General features: G+C 34.3%; 1 protein-coding gene across 1 annotated transcript in view; it reads left to right on the top strand.

Moving 5' to 3' along the window:
- Positions 1-21,258, top strand: part of LOC110028911 — a gene marked incomplete at its 5' end in the record, with an annotated part of 117,098 nt that overhangs the window by 86,019 nt on the left and 9,821 nt on the right. Inside the window, 7 exon segments of the mRNA XM_020730960.1 lie at positions 6,299-6,435; positions 8,585-8,655; positions 8,749-8,802; positions 15,397-15,539; positions 15,638-15,778; positions 17,326-17,565; positions 17,973-18,035. Coding sequence (XP_020586619.1) covers positions 6,299-6,435; positions 8,585-8,655; positions 8,749-8,802; positions 15,397-15,539; positions 15,638-15,778; positions 17,326-17,565; positions 17,973-18,035 — 849 coding nt within the window.

Below are 21,258 nucleotides of genomic sequence, written 5' to 3' on the forward strand. Positions count from 1 at the left end.
ATATTACATATCTCACACCCAAACTCTCCAATTTACATTTAAAGCACTATGTCGTCAAAGTGAACGAAGTCTAACAGCATCGACAACAATCGGATGCTTTGGCACCACCATGAAAGCGTCAGGATTGTCTGTCTCCACATCCCATTCATTCACCGTGCAACAGTCACTTTGTTGAATCTTATAGGGTTTCGATCATCACCACCGACAACGATTTCTCCAATCTATACGCCCTTCTCATTTGAGACTATCCAATGGAGAAATTCTACTTGGTGGTGATTGCAGAGGATAAAATCGGTAGTTGTGATTGCATATTCAAAACTGATAATGTTCCTAAGGAGGATATCTTCAAGCTTTTTGACACTTTGCCATGGCAGTCCATCGATAAGTAGAGAAGATTTAGATATTTAAAGAATTTTGATCATTATAGACCTTAAAAATCTTTTTATAGATTTCTTCAGAGCGGTGAGGGCTAGAAGTTAGGACGATGAAGTGAGGAGGTGGATTAAAGAAGTTGTGGTGGAGGTTGGTAAGAGACTGAGGAACTCCTGCGAGGATCCTCCTAAATTTGAGCAATCAAAGATGAACTTGGAGAAGCTGCTCAAGCATGGGAACATGCTGAAGGAGGAGAATGTGAAGAAGGTGTAGTTGGCTGACAAGTATTTGAGAGAAGCTGTGCTTGGGATTTGTGGAAGCTCGAAGGATGTGTTTTTTTCCGGTTGAGAAATGGGCCATTAATCTGTAATACTCCACATTCTAGTGCATATGTAATTTGTATTGCTTTGCTACGGTCTTCATTTTCATGCCATCGATTCAATTTGGAGGCGGGACAGTTGGTCTTCGAGCCCTTAGATGCAGAAGCCAGCTCGCTTGATCTCTGGCAAGAATTCCAACACCACCAGCAACTGCAAGGAGAATGCATGGAGAGGACAACAAATACGACAGCTATTAACGGGTTGGGATTAGATGAGAGCAGAGAGAATGATGGGGAGGAGCACACATGAGAACATGGTAGACATAAGCATAAGGAGAAGATGACCAAGTTAATAAAAGGCTAGATTTGTGGTGTTTATCGAAATTTGGGTGCTGGAAATGTAAATACAAAGAATTGATTGTTAGATATGTAAATTTAAAAATTTCATGTGCTATGTTAGTGATTCTCCTATTCAGTCTTCAGAATTTTCCTATGCCTCGGCAACCAAACATCACATTTTGCTCAGTTGGAACCATGACGGATTCTTCCACCACAGAGCTATATCTTGATAGTGTACTTGAGTCTGACGGATGGTTAGCAGCAATCTCAATTCCTTCGCAGACCAGAAGATTGGAAAATCACATGAACTTCCTATTCACCACCTATAAACTCAATAGGCTTAGGTTATGTTTTTGTTCATCAAGGGACGCGAGAAATTCGACATGAACCTCCTAAAACTAAGGCGTCGTATGAAGCATGGGAAGTAGAGAATTTCATGATCATGTTGTGGCTGATTAACTCCATGGAGACTGTGATTAGTTATTTGTATGTATTTCTTCCTTTTGTCAGGGTCCCATGAGCTGCAGTTCAAGACACCTACTCAGATATAGGTAACTCCAACCAACTTTTTGAGGTTTCCAAGAAGATCCACGAGGCGAAACAGGGATCAATACAGTGACCTAGTACTACATTGATTTAGTTATGGATGAAATGAAATCTCTATTATGACTCTACGTGGGAATCCCCTGTAGATCTTTCCCTTTTTCAGAAAATTATAGAAAAATATCGCATGTTCCAATTTCTAGCAGGCTTTAACAAAGTCCTTGATAAAGTCTGGGGTTGTATCCTTCGTCGGGATCCCCTTGTGTGTTGTCTTTACAGAAATTCAACGAAAAGAGAGCCAGAGAATTGTCGTGCTCGGCACTTGCACCCAGTCCAATCATCTGCTTTGGCCACTAACAGTTTTCAACACTCCTCAAACCCTCCTCGAGCTACTAGGTTTGCTTGTGATTACTGTCACAAACCTAACCATACTTGAGAAAATTGTTGGAAACTTCATGGAAAATTGACATACTAACCTTCGGCCAAATCCTCCTCTTCTAACGGTTTCACTACGACTTCTGAATCTACTGCGGTTCAACCAACTTCTACTTGGAACACTATGGAATCACCTGACTCTCTTATGAGTTAAATGAAACAATTAATCGAACTGCTTGGATTCAATCAGTTCACTTCTGGCCCGTCAACCTCCCACGTTCGTCAAGATATCACTCTTATGACACTCACATCTTTTTTTAATCAATTGATCATTGATTCAGGTGTTAAGGACTACATGGCTAGATGCTCTCAAGCTTTCTTAACATATTATTTATGCTCTAGGAAAGAAACAGTTAAAATTTTTTTATGGATCCTATAACTCTATTGTTGGTAAAGGATCAGTTGTAATAACAGCCGATCTAACTCTGAAATCTGTGTTGCAAGTCCCTCTGTTGAGATGTAACATGCTATCTGTTAGTAAACTGGCACATGAGATGGATTGCATTTCAAATTTTTGTCTTGATGTTTGCGTCTTTCAGGATCGTCATTCGGGATGATGATTGGAATTGCTAAAAGAGTAGATTGGCTCTGCTTTTTTCAAGAGAAGGCAAGAAGAACAAGGACACTTCTTCCCGTAGTTGTTTTTTTCGATCCACTGAAAGCCCTATTATGTTATTGCATTATTATTTGAGTCATCTCAATTTTTATTATTTAAAACAATTGTATCCATCGATGTTTACTAATAAAAATCTTGCTAACTTCAAATGTGATTTTTGTTAATTAGCTAAACATCATTACATTCTTTATCCATCTCATCTTTATGCGCCTTCCGCTTCATTTCCTCTTATTTACAGTGACTTAAGGTGGCCCTCTCGCACTCGCAGCTACACTAATAAATTGTGGTTCCTTATTTTAATTGATGATCACACTCAAATTACATGGGTCTATATCTTAAAAGATAAATCTAAAGTTTTTTTCATCTTAAAAAACTTTCAATTCTTTATTTTAACTTAATTCAAAACTTCAGTTTAAGTTTTTTGAACCGACAATTATTGTGAATTTTTTATTTTATGTGAGTTCTTGGTAAGTAAGGACATCCTCCAGTATAGTCATGTGTGAATACACCTCAACAAAATGGACTAGCCAAGAGAAAAATTGACACATTCTCAAAGTAGCTCGCTTTATTATATTTTCATCAAATGTCCCGAAAAATTTTTGGAATAATGTCGTGCTTATTGCCACCTATCTCATCAATAGATTCTCTACAAAAATTCACAACTTTAAAACTCCATTAGCTACCTTGATGTCATGTTTCCCTACCAATTGGTTCTTCACCACCTTTGAACCCAAAATTTTTCGGTGCGTGGCCTTTGTTCGGAACATTGCCCCTAATCGTAGTAAGTTTGATCCCAAGTACATAAAATGTGTCTTTCTTGAATATTCTGCCACTCAAAAGACTATCAGTGTATTAATCCTACTACAAATAAACTTTATGTAAGTGTCGATGTCTAAGGGTCTGGTTCGGTAAGTTCATAAAGATTGTAATGGGTCTTGGTTTTTCTCAAGCTCAATCAGATCATACTCTTTTCTTTCGGTATTTCTCCAGTAACAGAATTGCTATCCTTTTCATCTATGTCGACAATATTGTGCTCACAAATGATGATCTATCGGCATTGGAGTAACTAAAATGTATTCTTGTTACTTCATGTGAAATGAAGAATTTGGGGTCACTCTGGTACTTCCTAGGCATGGAAGGCATTTGTCTGTCTCAGTACAAATATGTACTTGATTTATTGACAGTTAACCTTCTCCTTTGTAAATCAGTGGTGGTCCCAATGGATCCCAATGAGAAGTTGGTCGATGTTTCCGATGTGGTTTCGGTGAACAAAACTCACTACCAATGGTTAGTGGGGAAACTCATTTACCTCACCCATACTCGCTCCTACATTTTTCATGCAGTTGATATTGTAAGTCATTTCATGCATGATTCTTATGAGCACCGTCTCCAAGCTGTTCACGGAATCCTTATTACTTAAAAGGCACATCGTGCTAAGGTTTTATTTTTCTCGAGCCACACCTCTTGTTCTATTATTATTTATACAGATGTAGATTGGGTTAGGTCTATCCATAACTAGCGATTCACCTTAGGATATTGCTCATTTGTGTGGGGAAACCTTGTCGCATGGAAAAGCAAAAAATAGTTGGTTATGGCTGAAGCATTGTTGAAGCCGAATTTGGCTCCATGTCCTTGGGTATCTATGAAGTTTTCTGGTTATGCATCATGCTTCGAAAATTGTCTATGTTAGTCTATGCTTCTCTTTAGTTGTTTAGTGATAATAAATCCTTCATCAGTATTTCTCAGTTCAGCATGATCAGACCAAGCATATGGACATTGACAGACATTTTATCGAAAACAAGCTTGATTCAAGGGAGATTTGTATTCTATTTGTCTCATCTAATAGTCAATTAGCAGATATCCTATCCAAGAATCTTCATCGGCCAATTTTTTACAACTTTTAATCCAAGTTAAACATGATGGACATTTATGCTTCAACTTGAGGGGGAGTGTTAGAATTTTTCACTTAATTATTATGCTAATTATTGTTGCAGTTATTATTAGCTTTTATTTGCTTCTTTTATTTTTTCGTTTTCATATTTTTGTATTTTCTAGTTGGTCTATTGTTGAATTTATGTCTTTCCTTTTATTTGGATCTTGTAATATGTATTTATATCTCACTTTTTATTAATAAAGTTATCCTACTCTATTCTCAAACCTGACACTCATCAATAAATGTAACAAAAATTAGTGCTTGTAGAGATTTGGGGATTTTGGAGGGTTCCCTATTATCAGAATGATTTAATACAAAAGGACTAGAATATCTAGCATTTCTTTTAGGAAAGGGAACATTGAGATTCTCTTTGAAAGAAGGATGTTGTCCTTTTAGAGAAGGTTCCGTGATAGAAAATCCCTTACCTTGGGATTCAGTAATTGACTTGGCAGATATCTCTTAGGATGGACTATTGATCATCATTCTCCTCCCTTTTGTTTGAATGAGAGAGAATACTTCATTCAGGTAAGGGAAATTTTTTCGGCTTCAGACTTGGATTTGCAAATTCATTATTGAGTTCTGCCAAAAACTCAAAGATCCTCTCTCACTCAACAAATTTTATAAGGATCGCCAGTCCTCAAAGTAGGACAACTTGAGATCTTGTTAGTTGTCTGACTCTAACCGATAAACTTTCCTGTTGTTAAAGTATTCAATTGACTTGAAGTTTATCTTGTTTAGTAGTGATGAGTTTTTCCTTGATTGCATAGTGCACAACATCTTTCACGCTATTAGGCTTGTTTAATTGCATCTGAAACCTCTTTTTAGGTGGGGAGAAATATAAAAGTTACATCAATCTCTAGTAGTATGGTGCTTCACAATCGTGTCATGATCTTTGAATTAGTCTCTTCCCAAAGTTAAAACTTTGGGTCTTTGGGCTTTAGAGGTTGATCCACAAGGTTCCCTTTCTCTTTAGGAACGTTTTCACAAATTGGGACCATTTAAAATAATATTTGCCGTTCAAAGTGATAAGCTGCTTTAAATATATGGAGTTCCCCTTTAGTCTGATTATCGCTATTACTCATTGGTTGATCTCTTTAAAGGGAAGTCAAAGAATGTAGACATAATGAATCAAAGGATAATATGACAAGCAGGAATAGGAAAAACTCTTAAGATTCTTGTTCAGCTTATTGTACAAGGAGGTATATATACAACTCATAGAGGCATTATGAGATGGCAATAAATAAAAAAAAAGGAAGGAAAAAAATTAGGATTTAGCAATACTATAGTAAAGCACACGAATTACAATATGATGGTCATAGAGACGGATCTAACAGTACAAAGCCTCGATTTATGTGCCTTAGGTTCGTTACTATATAAGAATCATAAGTAAACAAGTGCAACGGTATAAAGCCTTGATCGATGTGCCTTCTATTTTTTGCTATGATTGGAGCAGAAATTCAACTTATTATTTATATAATTTTGGAATTGCCTAATTATTATAGAACAGTCATTTAAACTTTCTACAAAGAATTGTTTATTTTCAGGTAAACATTATCATCGTCTTTTCTTATGTCAGTTATTTCTCTATCCACTTTTATAGAATCCTAATGATTGGATGCTAGAACTGCAAAAGCATTTCTTGACTATGGTTGTTAATGATATGAATGATCTTTTGAGAAATTTATAACCTAATCTCTTCTAATCACTGATCTGTCTGTTACTTGTTTAATTGCAACAACAGGTGAAAGTAATTTTCTTTTCAAAAACTGGAGAACGTGCTTTTCCATTCCTCCGCCAAGCTGTGAAAGACTACTCATCATATGCATCATTTGCGGCTGCTTTGTGGCAACAAGAAGAGTCTTCTATTTGGTGGAGCATGTATGTGCGACAAAATCATGTGCTATTATATTTTACCATTAATAAACTGTTTTACTTATCCTTGACCATTTGCAATAACACATTTCAGCATCTGCTCCTCTTTGCTTCATGTTTGTTAAAGCCTTAAGTTTAGCTGTTTATTGGGGACATGCAGGTAGAAAAATTGGGCATAAATTAATTAATTTTTTATTTTATTTTTTAATTTTATGGTATTCATTAATTGATAATTCATTTAATTTTCAGTTTTAATTGGGTGATAAAAATATCTGCAATGATGTGACCTATTAGAATGAGATAAATCCTCTACTGTTGTGATTTCATAGTTTGGTTTAGTCGAGTTGATGCAATTCTCTATAATTTTCTTCAGTTTAAATAACCTTCGCTTTATGCTTTATGCTTTTGTTTTAATATTGTGATTTAGTACTATTAATCTATTTGGGATCTGTCTGCTTTCCTAATCACAGGATCTGTTGAATATTGCATACTCTTTGAGCAAACTGCTCCACCACCCATGTTTATTTGGTGGGCATAATTTGTTGTTACATTATCTCCTGTATTTTAGCTGATAGATTGATTTTGCCTCCACTGAACTGGTGGAATTCCGGAGACCACCAACCTAGGACTACAATATTATAAACCTAACTATTTGAGGCATAGAAACTAACTCGTCTCAAACAATAATATACTTCTCTTCTTAATCTTGCGTGTTCCTATTGAAATCTGGATTCTTATGATAGAAATGCAAGTTCAAGTTGCAAATTTCAATGGAAGCTATCTCTTTGTATGAGGTCTTGATTTTCTTCTATTAGGCAAATTAATTCTTTAATTTTTTTCTTCTGAGTATATTTTTTGTGAATTTTCTTAATTTTAATCAATTTTTTCACCACTGCCATCAATTGCGGCAAAAACTTTCTATCATCTCATTGATTTTGATTGTTGTATTTCTTGCTGTTTTCTTTATTTCAATGATTATTGAGTTATTGTTTGGTTCACATTTATCGTGTTTTTGAGTTTACTTCTAATGTAGATGACTTTGTGTTTTAGGTGGTGGTTTTTGAAACTGTGAATCCTTTATCCTTAGTTGTTCTGCATTTTGTGCATCATTTATGAATATTAGGAACCCTATATCCTTAGTTGTTCTGCATTAATTTGTTATTGAAGTATTAGGTTTGATCAATATATACTCAATTGTGTGGCAAAATATCATTGTAACTCGAACATATTAACGAAGGGATGGATTAAACTTCAAATTCACATTGAATGAGCTTGATTATTTTTCAAATTTTTAATTCACTGCTTGTTTGACATCCTCACACATTTGATTTTGCTTATACACAAGATAATAATAACTTTCTATGACTTGGATGGAAATGAAATCCTTTAAAAGAGAAATATTTACTTTTATTTTATTGAGATTGTCTATTTAACAAGTTTAGTTATTCAAATCAAGTGATTAAAATTTTGACTGATAAATGGAATTGGGGGATTTGTCATTGTGTTTTGGCGTCACAAAGGATCCTAAATGCCTAGTTTTTTGAGATAATATCAAGAGTGCGCTTCATGTTCCATCACTTGATATTGTTCTGCAACTTTCATTGAATTTTTAGCAAATAATGCATGTTTATGTGTCTAAAAGAATTGCTAAATTTTCTAAGGGTGCCTTTTGTTTGTTGTGTCTATTATATTAAAGGTTCGCTACATCACTATTTTAAGGACGCTAGAGAGAAGTCTTCATTGGTTTTTTTTTTTTTTTTTTTTTAATTTCATTAAATTGGTCATGCTAATCAGTCCCTTGTTTTAATTTATTTTCTTTGAAACGTTGAACCCCAATTCTATATTTTGTGATCTACAATTAGATACTATGACAATCTGCGTCACTAATATTGTTAAAAATGAACATAATATTGATCAGTGTGTACTGTAAAATACCTAATAGCTAAGTATAATCATCTTTGATCTGTTTAAATTAAACTTTAATTGTGACATGTTGCAGATGTATTTTGCACCTCATCGGTTTCCAGAGGCAATCAAAACATAGTTGCAATTGAGTTGTAGTATGATGTCTCTATTGAGTTTTGATAAGGCTACTGTTGATGATTGTAATTCTAATTTGATGCTCTTTTTATAATTCAACTATATTCTTCTTCAGGTTTCAAGTGGATTCAGCTCCTGCTATTGTGTTTGTAAAGGATCCAAGTGTCACTCCTGTTGTTCATCATGGCATGATATAAGCTTTAATTCTGATCATGTTTATTAGCGTTATAATGGACTTCTGTTTATTCGACAGATTAATTGTGCTTTTTTGTCTTGCAGGGAGTCTGAATAGTTCCCTGTTTTTTGAACTAATGGAGAAAAACAAAAATCAAGGTATGTTCTTACAAAGTCACAATTCATAATGCTCTACTTATTTTCTGAAGTTTATTTGCTTCACTTGATTTTGATGAAAAAAAGCAGTGCTTTTTTTGCGTTGGGACTACTAAATGATTAAAATTGAGGAACTATTGATTACCTAAAAAAGATTATAAGTTATAAAGTATGAAATGTACTTTAGTTGCTCCTGTGAATGTTTGACTGGCTGGTTTAGGTGTTTTTGTTCCTGCATTTTTTATGTTCTCATTGATTATTTTCTGCATCTTCTTTTTTCACACTTTATGTGCTTGAGTGTGGATAAGTTATTACTTCTGTCGTATTATAAGCCATTCTTTGGTTATGCATCACTTTTGTAATGCTAACTACTGATGTCCCTGTAGTTCAGTTATAATCATTGAAGCTGTTTTTACCGTCACACATTCCAAATTTAGATGTTACTTCACCATTAACCTTGATGCAAGTCCTGCAACTCTATACTATCAAACATGATGTGGAAGACGGGTGACAGATGTGATGCTTATGGATGGATTCAGTTTGGACCACTTCAACCGCAACTAAAATTATTTGAACATCACTCGTTTGTAAAACATACCCTGTCAATGAGTTTGAAATGTGGACATCGTCCATGAACGTGTCAACATTGTCTATTGCTTCACATGATGAGAATAGTAAAAAAATCTATTTGAAATCATTTGAAAGTTCACCCATTTGTAGAACAGACCAATTCAATAGCAATAAAAATCATCAAAAATGGGATCTCCAACGATCGATCTGATCGAACATGATGTAAACAATATACTACAAATACATAATATCATGAATTTGGTTGAATTGCTTTTATTGTCTCCAAAATTTCCTTGAGATGTCCCCTTACATCACCAAATGGCTGCATGATGAAAATGACAGGCTAAGTACGAGTTATGTGACGTTGCATGAGTCAGCTCTAACTGCATGAAACTACTTAGATGTCATCTGTTTGTGAAATGGTTTGTGCTGATGTGTCTGAAATGTTGAACAGACATAAATAACACAAATATTATTTGCTTCCTGTCATGAATGTGAGATATAAAATGCAAAATTTGCCACTCTTAATGTCTTATTGAGCAAGAATCATTTCTTTAACTTTCTTTAGTGCTCTTGAATAATTAAAAAAAATCTGTGTTATGGTTTGCTCAAATTTATCAGGTTGAATATGTTTGTAGCTTGACAAGTATCAAACAAGCGAAATGAAATCTCTCTCACTATAATCATTTTTATGACTTTTTTAGTAAGAAGCGTTGTTAGTGACATGATCATTATTAAGCTTGTTGATTCCAACCTTAAGGACTTTTGAGCTGTGAAAGACATGCTTTTTCAACTTATTTTGTTGAAGTTCGTAGGTCTAAAAGTTTTTTTTCTTAGATTTCAAGATCTTGGGACTTGCATCATTAAAAAAGTTTTTGCTGGATTGATGAATGTTTTTTGAATTAGGATCATTTCTTTAACTTCACGTTATTCCATTGATTAATGGAGAATTTCTTTTTTGGATCTGGGTCACTTGAAATCATCAAGTTGGATGGGTTGATATTTGATAAGTTTTGTTATCCTATTAACATAAAGGGAGCTCTTTTATTGCGACTTTTTTCATGGCATATTGAGTGAGGTGGGCTATCATTGATGGTCATATTTGAGTTTGTTATGTTCGATTTTTAAGGCTAGGTACTAAGCTCATTGACAATGGAAGGTAGAAGCCAAATGGAGATGTAAATTTTGTCTGGATTTAGACTTATGTCTCCAACAGCGACTTTGTTTCTTAAAGGCCAAGGGCTGATTTTATTGAAATAGAAAGTATACATAAAAGTTGTATGAGATAGCTCAAAAGAGGAACCCTACCCATACGATACAAGTACAGTAATACCCCAACAAAAAGATACAAATAGACTTAATAAAAATTAAAACAAATTTAAAATTTGCAGAAAACTAGCTAGGGAAGAACCAGTTTAGTCCTGCCTCTTCCTCTAGTTTTAGGAGCAGAGCCAGATAATAAACTTTGAAGAGTCGTCTCATTGTGAGGATTAACTAAAGTATCATTCATTAAGTTTCCAAGTTGGAGTGTGCCCCCAACCTTCTTCTTCCGCCGAGAAGTGAAACCTACCATTCTTCAACTGAAAACTGGCTCGTGTGATCCTCGGTCTGAATTGATGTTAGAACCGCAGTAGAAGAAAAGACAGTTGTTGTCACCGCGATAGGTTCTAGTGTATGTGAAGTGTGAATTGTTACCTCCGCATCTGATGCTTCCTGAATATGAGCTGCGGAACTATCCTGTTTTCGGTTCGAACATTATCCATTGTAGTATGGTCAGAAGAAGGGATCCCAGGGGCACATACCAACTCCTGTCTTGTGGTGATTCCCTCCTCAGGTTGGCTGTCATCAGGTTTGTTGGGAGCGCGTTCAGGCACATGGGGTGCACTAATAGTGTGTTCCTGCTTTTGATTATTGGTTCTCAACTGTGGGTGCAATCTGAAACATTTCTCCTGCGGGTGTTTAAACATCTTGCAGTGCTTGCAGTAGTAAGGTTTTTGTTCCATAATGATTTTTTGTCAATAATCATTGTGAGCAGATCCAAGCCAGACTTCTTCTACATCTGGTAATGTAATATTTCTTTCAGTCAAAATCCTTGTGATAGAGGGTCTTGAGAAATGAGTTATAGGTAAGTCTACCTATAAAAGTTTTCCAAGGATAGTCCCAATAGCATCTAAGATAGGTAGGTCAAAGAATTGAAGTTTGAGTTCAGGTAATAAGAACCAGTAGGTGCAACTGTGGGTTCTTGATTGGGATCAAACTTAGGGGTCCATTTGAGCAATTTCATATGTTTGCCCTCGATTGTGATGAATTTCTTTGAGAAAATCTTTGTGTAATCTTCTTCTATGCTCAGCTGTATCTAACATGTCTTCCGTCGAAATGACCCACCTGCAATCCCCAACCAATTTGAAATTTTCAAAAACCTTCCTGATGATCTCTATCTTAGAGCAACCTAATTGGAACTTTCCAACTAGTGCACTTTCCAACTAGTGCTCCAACTAGTGCAAATTTGTATTTTCCTGCACAAGTTGAAATTTCAGCGTCAGAGAAGAATATTGTTGTTTTGCCTGCGCTTTTTCTCTACTTTTTTTATAAGATTGCAATCGTCATTTCCTGCAACAGAATCGTGGTACATCTGCGGGAATACCAGACTATCTGCGAGGTGGAAAGAAGAGCTGCGTTTGTGAACCACTGTAGCATAGGAGGGTTTGGCGGGATTATCACCGGCGATAACGACAGCATAGGAAAACTCTGAGGCCATTAGCTTGCTTCAAACAAGCACTGCAGCAAATGATAGCAAATGGCGCAACCGATACGCGAGCAGTCGAGCAGAAACTGTGGCGGAGCAGTCGAGCGGCCTTAACGAACCTACAGCGCGAAGCGCCGCAAACGCAAGCCGCAGACGATGCGATAGACGAGAGCAGACGAAAGACTCGACGACACGACGACGCAGCAGGCGAGCGGGCTCAACGACACGAACTCCTCCGCCAGCCAGAGTCGAAGACGAAGACGGAAATGATCAAAACGAGCGAGTGTAAACAGATGTTGATGTTTGTTTTAAGCTAGTGTTCGCCATGAGCGGAAACCCTAGCAGAGCGAATAAGACCCATCGCGTTTAGTATATATATGACACTTCCACACGTATATGAAGGTTCTTGTTTATTTTGGAAATCTAAAATCTTATATAGTGTTGATTCGAAGCTTTGCAATCTTGGTAGCGAATTAATATTCATGTCTAATTCCTAAACTTTATATTCATTCACATTTATGCCCATTCGTTGTGTACACTTGAAGTTTGCATTATATACCAAATTTTATGGTAGCTTGTGCTTTCTTGTATGGATTTCAACAAGTGTAGATGCTTGTATGTAAATACATGAGGATCAAGCGGTATGCATGAGAAGCTTGAGCCTGAATTAATGTCGCTTTTGAAAGGTTTAAAACATGATTATTTTGGATTGCACGTATACTATCTTGGGAGGCTTTAAAGTTGTTGTTTGGGGGCTTTAAAATTGTTGTTTAGGGGCTTTAAAATTGTTGTTTGGTGGCTTTTAAAATTGCTGGAGCCTTTAAATAGGGTTGTTTGGGGGCTTTAAAAGTGTTGTTTGGTGGCTTCAAAAGTGGTTTTGTGGCTTTTAAAATTATTGTTTGGAGCCTTTAAAAGTGTTGTTTGGTGGCTTTAGAAGTGTTGTTTGGGGCCTTTTAAAATTACTGCTTGGGGACTTTTAAATGGTTGTTAGGGGCTCATTTTTTTTTGTTGTTTGGAGGCTAATTTAGCACTGTTTGGGGGGGCCTTTTGCTTATAGTTTTTGGATTTCTCTTCATTGTAATCTTATGAGGATTTAAGCACCCTTTTGAGCTGACCTGCTCGCCGTTCTACTCCTCTGTCTCGCTCATTTTAGGCTTCCAACGTGACGTAAATTCTCACACCTTTTTTAGGCTTCTATGCAATTACTTACGAACTCGTCTTAGGTTTCGAGGTTGTCGTTTGATATGACGTAAACCCTCTTATTGTTCTAGATTATTTGTATAAACGGGTATTATGCAAGTATGAGTCTCAAATAATAAAATTGACAGGATTGAACACTTAAAGAATATCATTTCCAAAATGCAGTCACACAGTATGATAGCTTGAGAAGTTACTGAGGGTTCTTCTCAGGATGTGTGACATCTCCTATCATCTTCTTTCTTTTGACTCATAAAAGAACTGCTCCCATTTGTTCCTTTCCCACTTAATTTTTCGCGTCCCCGTGCCTAAACCTTGAATTCTTGAAGACCAATACCTCTGATTATTATCGAGAGTTTTCTCGAGTGACCTCGGTAATTTGAGATGTAATTAACTATAGGGGTTAACCTCTATAGGGAACTTAGAACCCAGGTAAAATAAACCCTACTTAATCTTTATATTAGGTAGGGGGACTTGTCGGTCACACATAAAGGGTTCACAGACTAAATGGATGTCACAAATCTAATAGTTTGCAAGATTGGGTTTATCACTGGGGATTTATTTATCTTTCGGGAAAGTGTAGTATTCGCAGTATCGGACACGATTATGTAAACTATTAGACGAATGAGATCTGTTTGGTCTCATTTTTCAAAATTAAAACACAGTACTTTCAAAAAAAAATTATTAACCTTTTATATTAAATTAAAATTAAATTTGCAAAAAAAGTTGACCGACAATGATTTGAGGATATTGTTCATGCTGCTTTAGAATATGGCTACAACATTGTTGAGTTCAAATTTCATGATGGTAAACTCGTTGTCATGAAATATTGTCAAAATAAGTTAAAAAATGAAAACAAATTTGCGAAGATAAGGTTTGAAAACAAATCAAAAGACAGGCCCTGGAGGGGCTGGCTGCAACAGGAAGGGATGGAACGAGTATAAATAATCACCACCTCGGATGAGTTATAGCTGGAGCATCTTCTCGCCATCAAATATAACCCTCGGAAGGGGGAAACGTCAGAGGCGAAAATTAGAAATCAAAAATAATAAGGAACTAACTTCGAAGCAAGCAAAATAACATATATATAATAGGCAGAAGTAAATAAAAACGGTAAGTAATAGGAAAGAAAAAAAGTTTCTCTACAACAATTTTATGGCCCTTCGGCTTTGGACAAACTTGTCTAGCCTAAATATTTCAAGTGTTATTCATATCCTACATACATACCTTTAAAAGCCTTTTATAAGCTGGATTTAAGGGCTTCTTTAGGATCACATTTATTTTTTGCTTTTATTTTAAAAACTTGTTTGTTTAATACAATTGTTACATGTTTTTTTTATCTTTTAAAAAATAAATTTATTTGTTTTTAAAAACAGTCCAAATTTTTCAAGCTGTTTGAGATCTCTTTTTTTTGTTTTATTTTCTTTTATTTATTTTTTTATTTGAAATAAAACATGTTTGACATGTTTGATTGGGATATGGTTGTTTTTGAAAAAACTCAAATCACCTAAAAGTTATTTTGAGTGTTTTCAAAAGCATATTTATTTATTTTTAGAAACAAAAAATAAAATTATATTAAAAATAAATTAAACAAACATATTTTTAAAAACAAAACAAAAAACAAAAAAAATGATCTCAAACAAGTTTTTAGATATTGTTCTGAGTGTTTTTTAAAAGAAACTAAATATGTTATAGCATATTCAATATATTTCAAATAAAAAAAACAAAATAAAACTAAAAAAAACAAAAATTAAATGTGACCCCAAACGGCTCCTAAATTAATGACTATCCAGTTGAAACAATCCGAACGATATCTTTTTTGTTTTCATTTTGATAGAGTCAAATCTATGCAAATTATGCCTTTGGACATTATGGGCATTTTCTTATTAGTTTGGTTCATTTTACCCTACACTCTTTTGACGCTTTTAATTCGTTCACCTTTTCAGTTAGAAAGCCTGGTTTTATATTGTTTGGAGAAATTATGCCTTCTATCATCTTAGCCATTAGGGTCAGAATGTATACAATTTAGTGCAATTTTTCAGAATCTATAAATTACTTGTTGCTATTTTCCTTTTGTTATCCAGAGCTGCCACAATTAAGAAGTGCAAATTCTATGGAGTTAGGCTGTGATGCTAGAGGTTTTTCTCGTGCTGGAAATTTTGCTGAAACTTGGTATTGTGCAATTGTTGCTGGTCGACCTGGTCTTGCACTAAACAAAATGAGGGAAGTAAGTTTCATTGCTTATAGAGGAAAATCACTATTTATTTGTGAAACAGTGGCATCTCTATCCCAACTTCTTGTAATTTGAATTTAAGATTATTACAGACCATGCGTGGGATCCAGAGAATATTAAGAGATGATTTTGGTGCCAATGGAGACAAGGCTTCGGTTAAAGCTCCTGCAGCTGCTACTGCAGTGAAAGAGAAACGACTTACATTTGCATGGCTAGATGGGGGAGCTCAGAAGGTTTGTAAATTTTCTCAATGGATCTAACAGATTTGCTTCTCTGTTATCCTTTTTAGTAATTGGTGAAGTGCTGAACTAGTTATGTTTTCAAATTGGGTGTGATTTAGATGTGGGCTATACTCAAATCGTGGTCGATAACTTCTCCTGTGTAGGAATTACATCAATTTCCCAGCTAATTTTCTTAGTAGTGTTTATATCCATAGTGTTATATGCAGCTGCAAGAAACATGAACTATGCAGAAATGCTAATGCTGCTAAACAAAATACTGTTACACTTAACCTTCTTATATATTCTATAATCCAACTTCATCAAAGACCACACAACAAACAGAGATTAACCCATTTTAAAGTAGGAAGATTTACATAAATACCACTCAATTCTGATGTATTTACATATCTAACACCTAAACTTTAAGTTTTACATTCATACCACCTTACCTATGCATGACAAGTGTATTTCACCTTTTAAAAGTTAAAATGGTGATTTTTTTTTTGTGATATGAAAGATTTGGGTGGTATGAATGTAAAAAAGCAAAGCTTAGGTTTTAGATATGTAACTACATAGCAATCGGGTGGTATTTATCAAAGTTTAAGATGGTGAAATTGGAAACCGAGACATTTTACATTAACAAGGCATGGCGTAAACCTAAAATAAACTCATAAAATTAATTGCAATTAATAAATATGACATAAATTATTAATACTTTGATCTAGTTTATTATAATAAAAACAAACTAAAAATCTTAATCTTAAGGTAAATATTCACTTAAATTTTAAATATTCTGTGAGCTTCAAAATCCACAACATCATCGTCCTTACTTTCTTCAACCTCAAAAGAATCATCATATTTATTTTCTTATAATTTTTTGTCATTGACAACTTTAAAATGTTCTTCATTCACTGTAATTTTATTCTTACTATCAATTAATTTGAAATCCAATATAATTAAAAATAAAATAATAAATTAATAACATAATCAAGCAACACTTAAATTATCTTTTGACATTTTTTAGGTATCATATCAAACATACTAAATATAATAAAAGAAAATTTAATATAATATATATTACTAATATAATAGATTTTTTTATATATAACTTGATTGAGGTGCTGCCCCAAATACCTCGAGGCATAAAGTTTTGAGGTGTATGCCTCAAACAAAAAACATATAAGCCTCACTGGTGATAGTGAGGCTTAAGCCTCGAGGCTTTTTTAGTGCGCCTCAATTTAAGGAGTGCCTAGAGGCATACACTTCAAATGCCTTTTTAAACAATAAAATGCACGTAAATGCCCCTTTAAAATATCCCGCTTACATGCATCTTGCTCTTTCTGTTACAGATGAGCATAGTAACTTTGTAAAGGTTGATGTATAGTTTACCCAAAACAGAAACCGCTTCATTTCTTGCTTGCTAGAAACATGTTGAGGTTGGGATGCTTGAGATTTTTCATCAGTTCATGCTCTCATGTATGGATTTGCCATAGAAGCATGGCACCACCTTTTTGTAATCTTTTTACCTTGAGCACAATTTATTACAACTGTTGTTGCAGGTTTTTTGCTTGTTTTATCTGCATAAACTTGAGAACATCTATGAAACATGTGGACCTAGTGAGTATGATTCTAACAATAGGCCACGGCTCTTTGTTGTCCGTTACAAAAGAAATTCATCGGAGGATGAAGCAAGGGCTAAGAGAAAGCCTAACAATATTTGGAGTGCATTTGATGGGGAGGATTCCAATCTTGCATCTCAAATTGTAGCCATATATAATGGCTCTATTGACACTCAAGAGGTACATGTTTCTGGCTTTTGATAATCTACTCGTCTTAGATAGGAATATGTTGTAATGTGTTTTGTTTCCTTCTTTCTTGATATGTCTAATGTTAAATATTTTTTCATGCATTAATAATCAAATCCATTGCCAGTTATCTTTGCTCATGTCGAAAATAATGATATAATTTATGATGAAACCTTTCAAGTTGATTGGTAGTTTTAATCTAGTCGATGAAGCCATTCATTATTTCGATCAATCATCATGGTCACCATACCTTTCATTGTATAAAGAAAAGGAAAACCTCTCCTGGAAATTATATTCTTTTATCAAAGTGTTGGCTGGCTTGATGTATTATTTATATTAGTATTCATCTTTTGCTTTTCTTGGTTGATCTTTCAGAGCTTCACAAATTTGATATTTGGCAGGTTATTCAGTGGTTATCATGGATAGTAGAGGATGGCGATAAGAGCACCACACATCCTTATTTTGTAAGTAGCTCGAGTAATATCAAGCTTCTTTTTATTAACTTTTGAATTTCAATGGTCATTCTTATTGTCCGAGAATATTGAGTGAATGCTTGTAAGAGTTCTATAACAAAATCACTGATCTGTTGGTGCTTGCCCAAGTCGCATTATTAGTGAAAAGCACATAGACTTAGGATTCTATTGTAAGATGGATAACAACATTACTCATCAGGGATTATTTAATTGAATCTTTTTCTTGTATTAGTTGTAGAAATAGTGCCTAAACTATCACCATCATTAGCTTTATCCCAACTATTTGTGGCTGGCTTTAGAGTACTTATTCTTTGCAAGTTATATCGGATAACTTCTATCCATACATTATTAGGGCCACCCATTCTCCTTTTTAATCCTTTGACACTAATTTTAGCTACTTGCCTTATAAGATTTTTTTATACAATTTTTTGTAGATATTCAAACTATTTATGTCTATTTTCAATTACTGTATCTTTAGTATGTATTACTCATAGTATTTCTCTAGTATAATCATTATTTAATTGATCCTTCTTAGTTTTTCATAAATCCATTTTAATATTCTCATATTTGTCAAGCCTAACTTTGATATCAATGACTTTTCATGCTTGACATTTAGATAAATATATTATCTTTAACCTAAATATTACCTAAACTGGATCAAATTTATTAAATATACAGTCAGAGATACGGGTAAAATCCTTTTGAGGCGGGAATAGTCAAAATAGAAATGCAGGGTTTTCTACTGTTAAATACTAGCGCAATGTAAATTCAAGTAACAAATTTAGGGACCTATTACCGATCTTGGTGTTTTTGATTTGTACTTGTATTAGGGAAGTTTAAAGCTGAGTTGATTTATGGGGTTGGTTCAGCTTCAACAAACAAGTTCTGATGATGAATTTGTAGTCTCCTTTAGTTGGCATTAGCGTTATGATTTTTGCTTCTTTAGGTTTTACGTTGAAGAGATGCTTTATGTAGATGTTCTCATATTTTGCACTGTTTACTTGTTTTGATTTTTAAATTCTTCTATGTTGGCGTCACCTGAAGGAAATTTTAGAAACAGAATGGAGTTATCATTAACGCAAGGGTAGAAAACTACTTTTGCTTTCCATTTTTTCTCTTTATGCTTCAATTTGTATCTTTGTGTGTTTAAAAATCAAGTTTTTCTATAACCAATCTTTTTCATCACCGTTTTTGTTTATTCCATATTAACTTTCAACAAGTTAATTTTATGAAATGAATGCTTGATCTCCAACACAATGTGTGTGTTCTTAGTATGTAATTACTTCAATTTCAATTTCAAAAGACAACACCAAAAATTTGATACAGCAACAGTAGTGCAATGTTTAATTCTTAATTGAGTATTATATGTCAAATAATTCTCATTTTGTTTCCACAATTTAATTTTACACACTAGGGATACTTTGCAAGTGCACATATCGTTTCAAGTAATATAAGACTTTCTTTTTATGCCCCTAGTATCGATCCCACATGGAAGATGAAAACTCTTTTATAAACTTAGTAAAACTTAAACTCCTGACAATTATCTAGGAAATAAGGTCACAAGTTTGTGTAAAAAGAAGTAACTAATTCCTACAAATCTTATTTCAACGAATAAGAGTTCAAATTATGTAAAAGTCTTTCAAATGTTTAAAGGTTTGAATGAAGTTTTGTGACAAATAGGAGCAAACATATTTTTTACTCTCTTCCGAGTGCATAAAGAACTTTGGCTAATCTAGAGTTTCCTAAATCTAAGATTATGTTGGGTAGGTTCTAGCCTCTCACTTCTAGATTACCCACTGTGTCCTCTCTTTAGGACTAACTGGTCCTTAAGTTTCAAACTCTAGATCAATTTGGTTAAGCGTCTAGCCCGTTACCCTAGAATCATCAATTTACACCCATCAAATCTTATCTCTCTATCTATTTGCACTAACCAATGAGCTACCTTATCACTCACCAGATTAATATGATTCTTACTAGTTGAGAAATACATAGCTCTCCCGGGTCATGATGGCTTCACAACAAGTTTTAGCATACCAATTTGTCAGATTGAATATGTAAATTAAGTACGAAGTAATGAATCATCACAAGTATGGAAAAAGAGAAATCTTAAACACTTCTAATCTTACACAAGATTAATTCTTATTACAATGAGAAAGATAAAGAAAGATACTCACATCTCTTGGGGATAACACAACAAAACAAGATTTATATTAAAATTCAGGTTCACACAATAAACAAAACTTAAACAAAATACAAAGTACTTATCTTGAACTTCTCCCCAAGCAAATCCTCTGAAGTTCCTCTGATGATTTCTCGACTCTCCTTATAATCTCACTCCAAGAGACACACACCCACACAACAATTCTACCAAGACTCACACGCAAAACTCCTCAAAAGAACTCCTTTTTTGGCTTCTCTTGATTACTTTTATCGTAACTCACGAAATCCTCAAGAGTCACTTCAGATGTCTCTTCAAAATTCGTCCAAATTTAATGCATATTGAAGAAAATCGATTATGGCGCCTAGGGGCCACCCTTCTTGAAGCCCAGAAAAACTGACCGAAGCCGAGGCGCCAGATCTTGGTGCCATAGTGGCGGAGTCTCCGAATTCTAGCGCCTAGGCGCAAGAAGATTGCGCCTAGTCGATAGTTGAGAAATAAGCTTCTTGCTCTATTTTGCTCTGTTTTCGCTCTTTTTTCTACAAAATTTCATCTCTTGTATCTGAAACAAAAAACATGCAAAATATCCTCCATTAAAGCGCAATATCATTAAAAATAAGCATAAAATATATAAAAAATAGTACATTTTAAGGTGTATCAATGGTCAACTGTCAAATAGATAACAAAGAAGACGTTTTTGAAGTTTTAGATTTTAAAATTAAGAGTTGTAAAATAAAAAATACTAGGACTCATCATTGCAAAATTAGATGGAGAAACTTAAAAGATACAAATAAAATTAATTTTATGAGTAAAATTCAAGATTTCAAAATTTGGAATATTCATGAAGAAGCAAATGTGATGTGGGATAAAGTAACAAACGCTATTAAACATGTAGCAAAAGATGTTCTTGGAGAATCAAAGGGAAATATATTTACAAATAAAAATAGTTGGTGGTGAAATAATAATGTGCAAGAAAAGATAAAATATAAAAAGTTATGTTATAAAAATTGGTTTAAATGTAAAAGCTTAGAGAACTGAAGAAAATATCAAACGGCT

The sequence above is a fragment of the Phalaenopsis equestris genome, unplaced genomic scaffold (assembly GCF_001263595.1).
Source record: "Phalaenopsis equestris unplaced genomic scaffold, ASM126359v1 Scaffold000540, whole genome shotgun sequence".
NCBI classification, from domain to species: domain Eukaryota; kingdom Viridiplantae; phylum Streptophyta; class Magnoliopsida; order Asparagales; family Orchidaceae; genus Phalaenopsis; species Phalaenopsis equestris.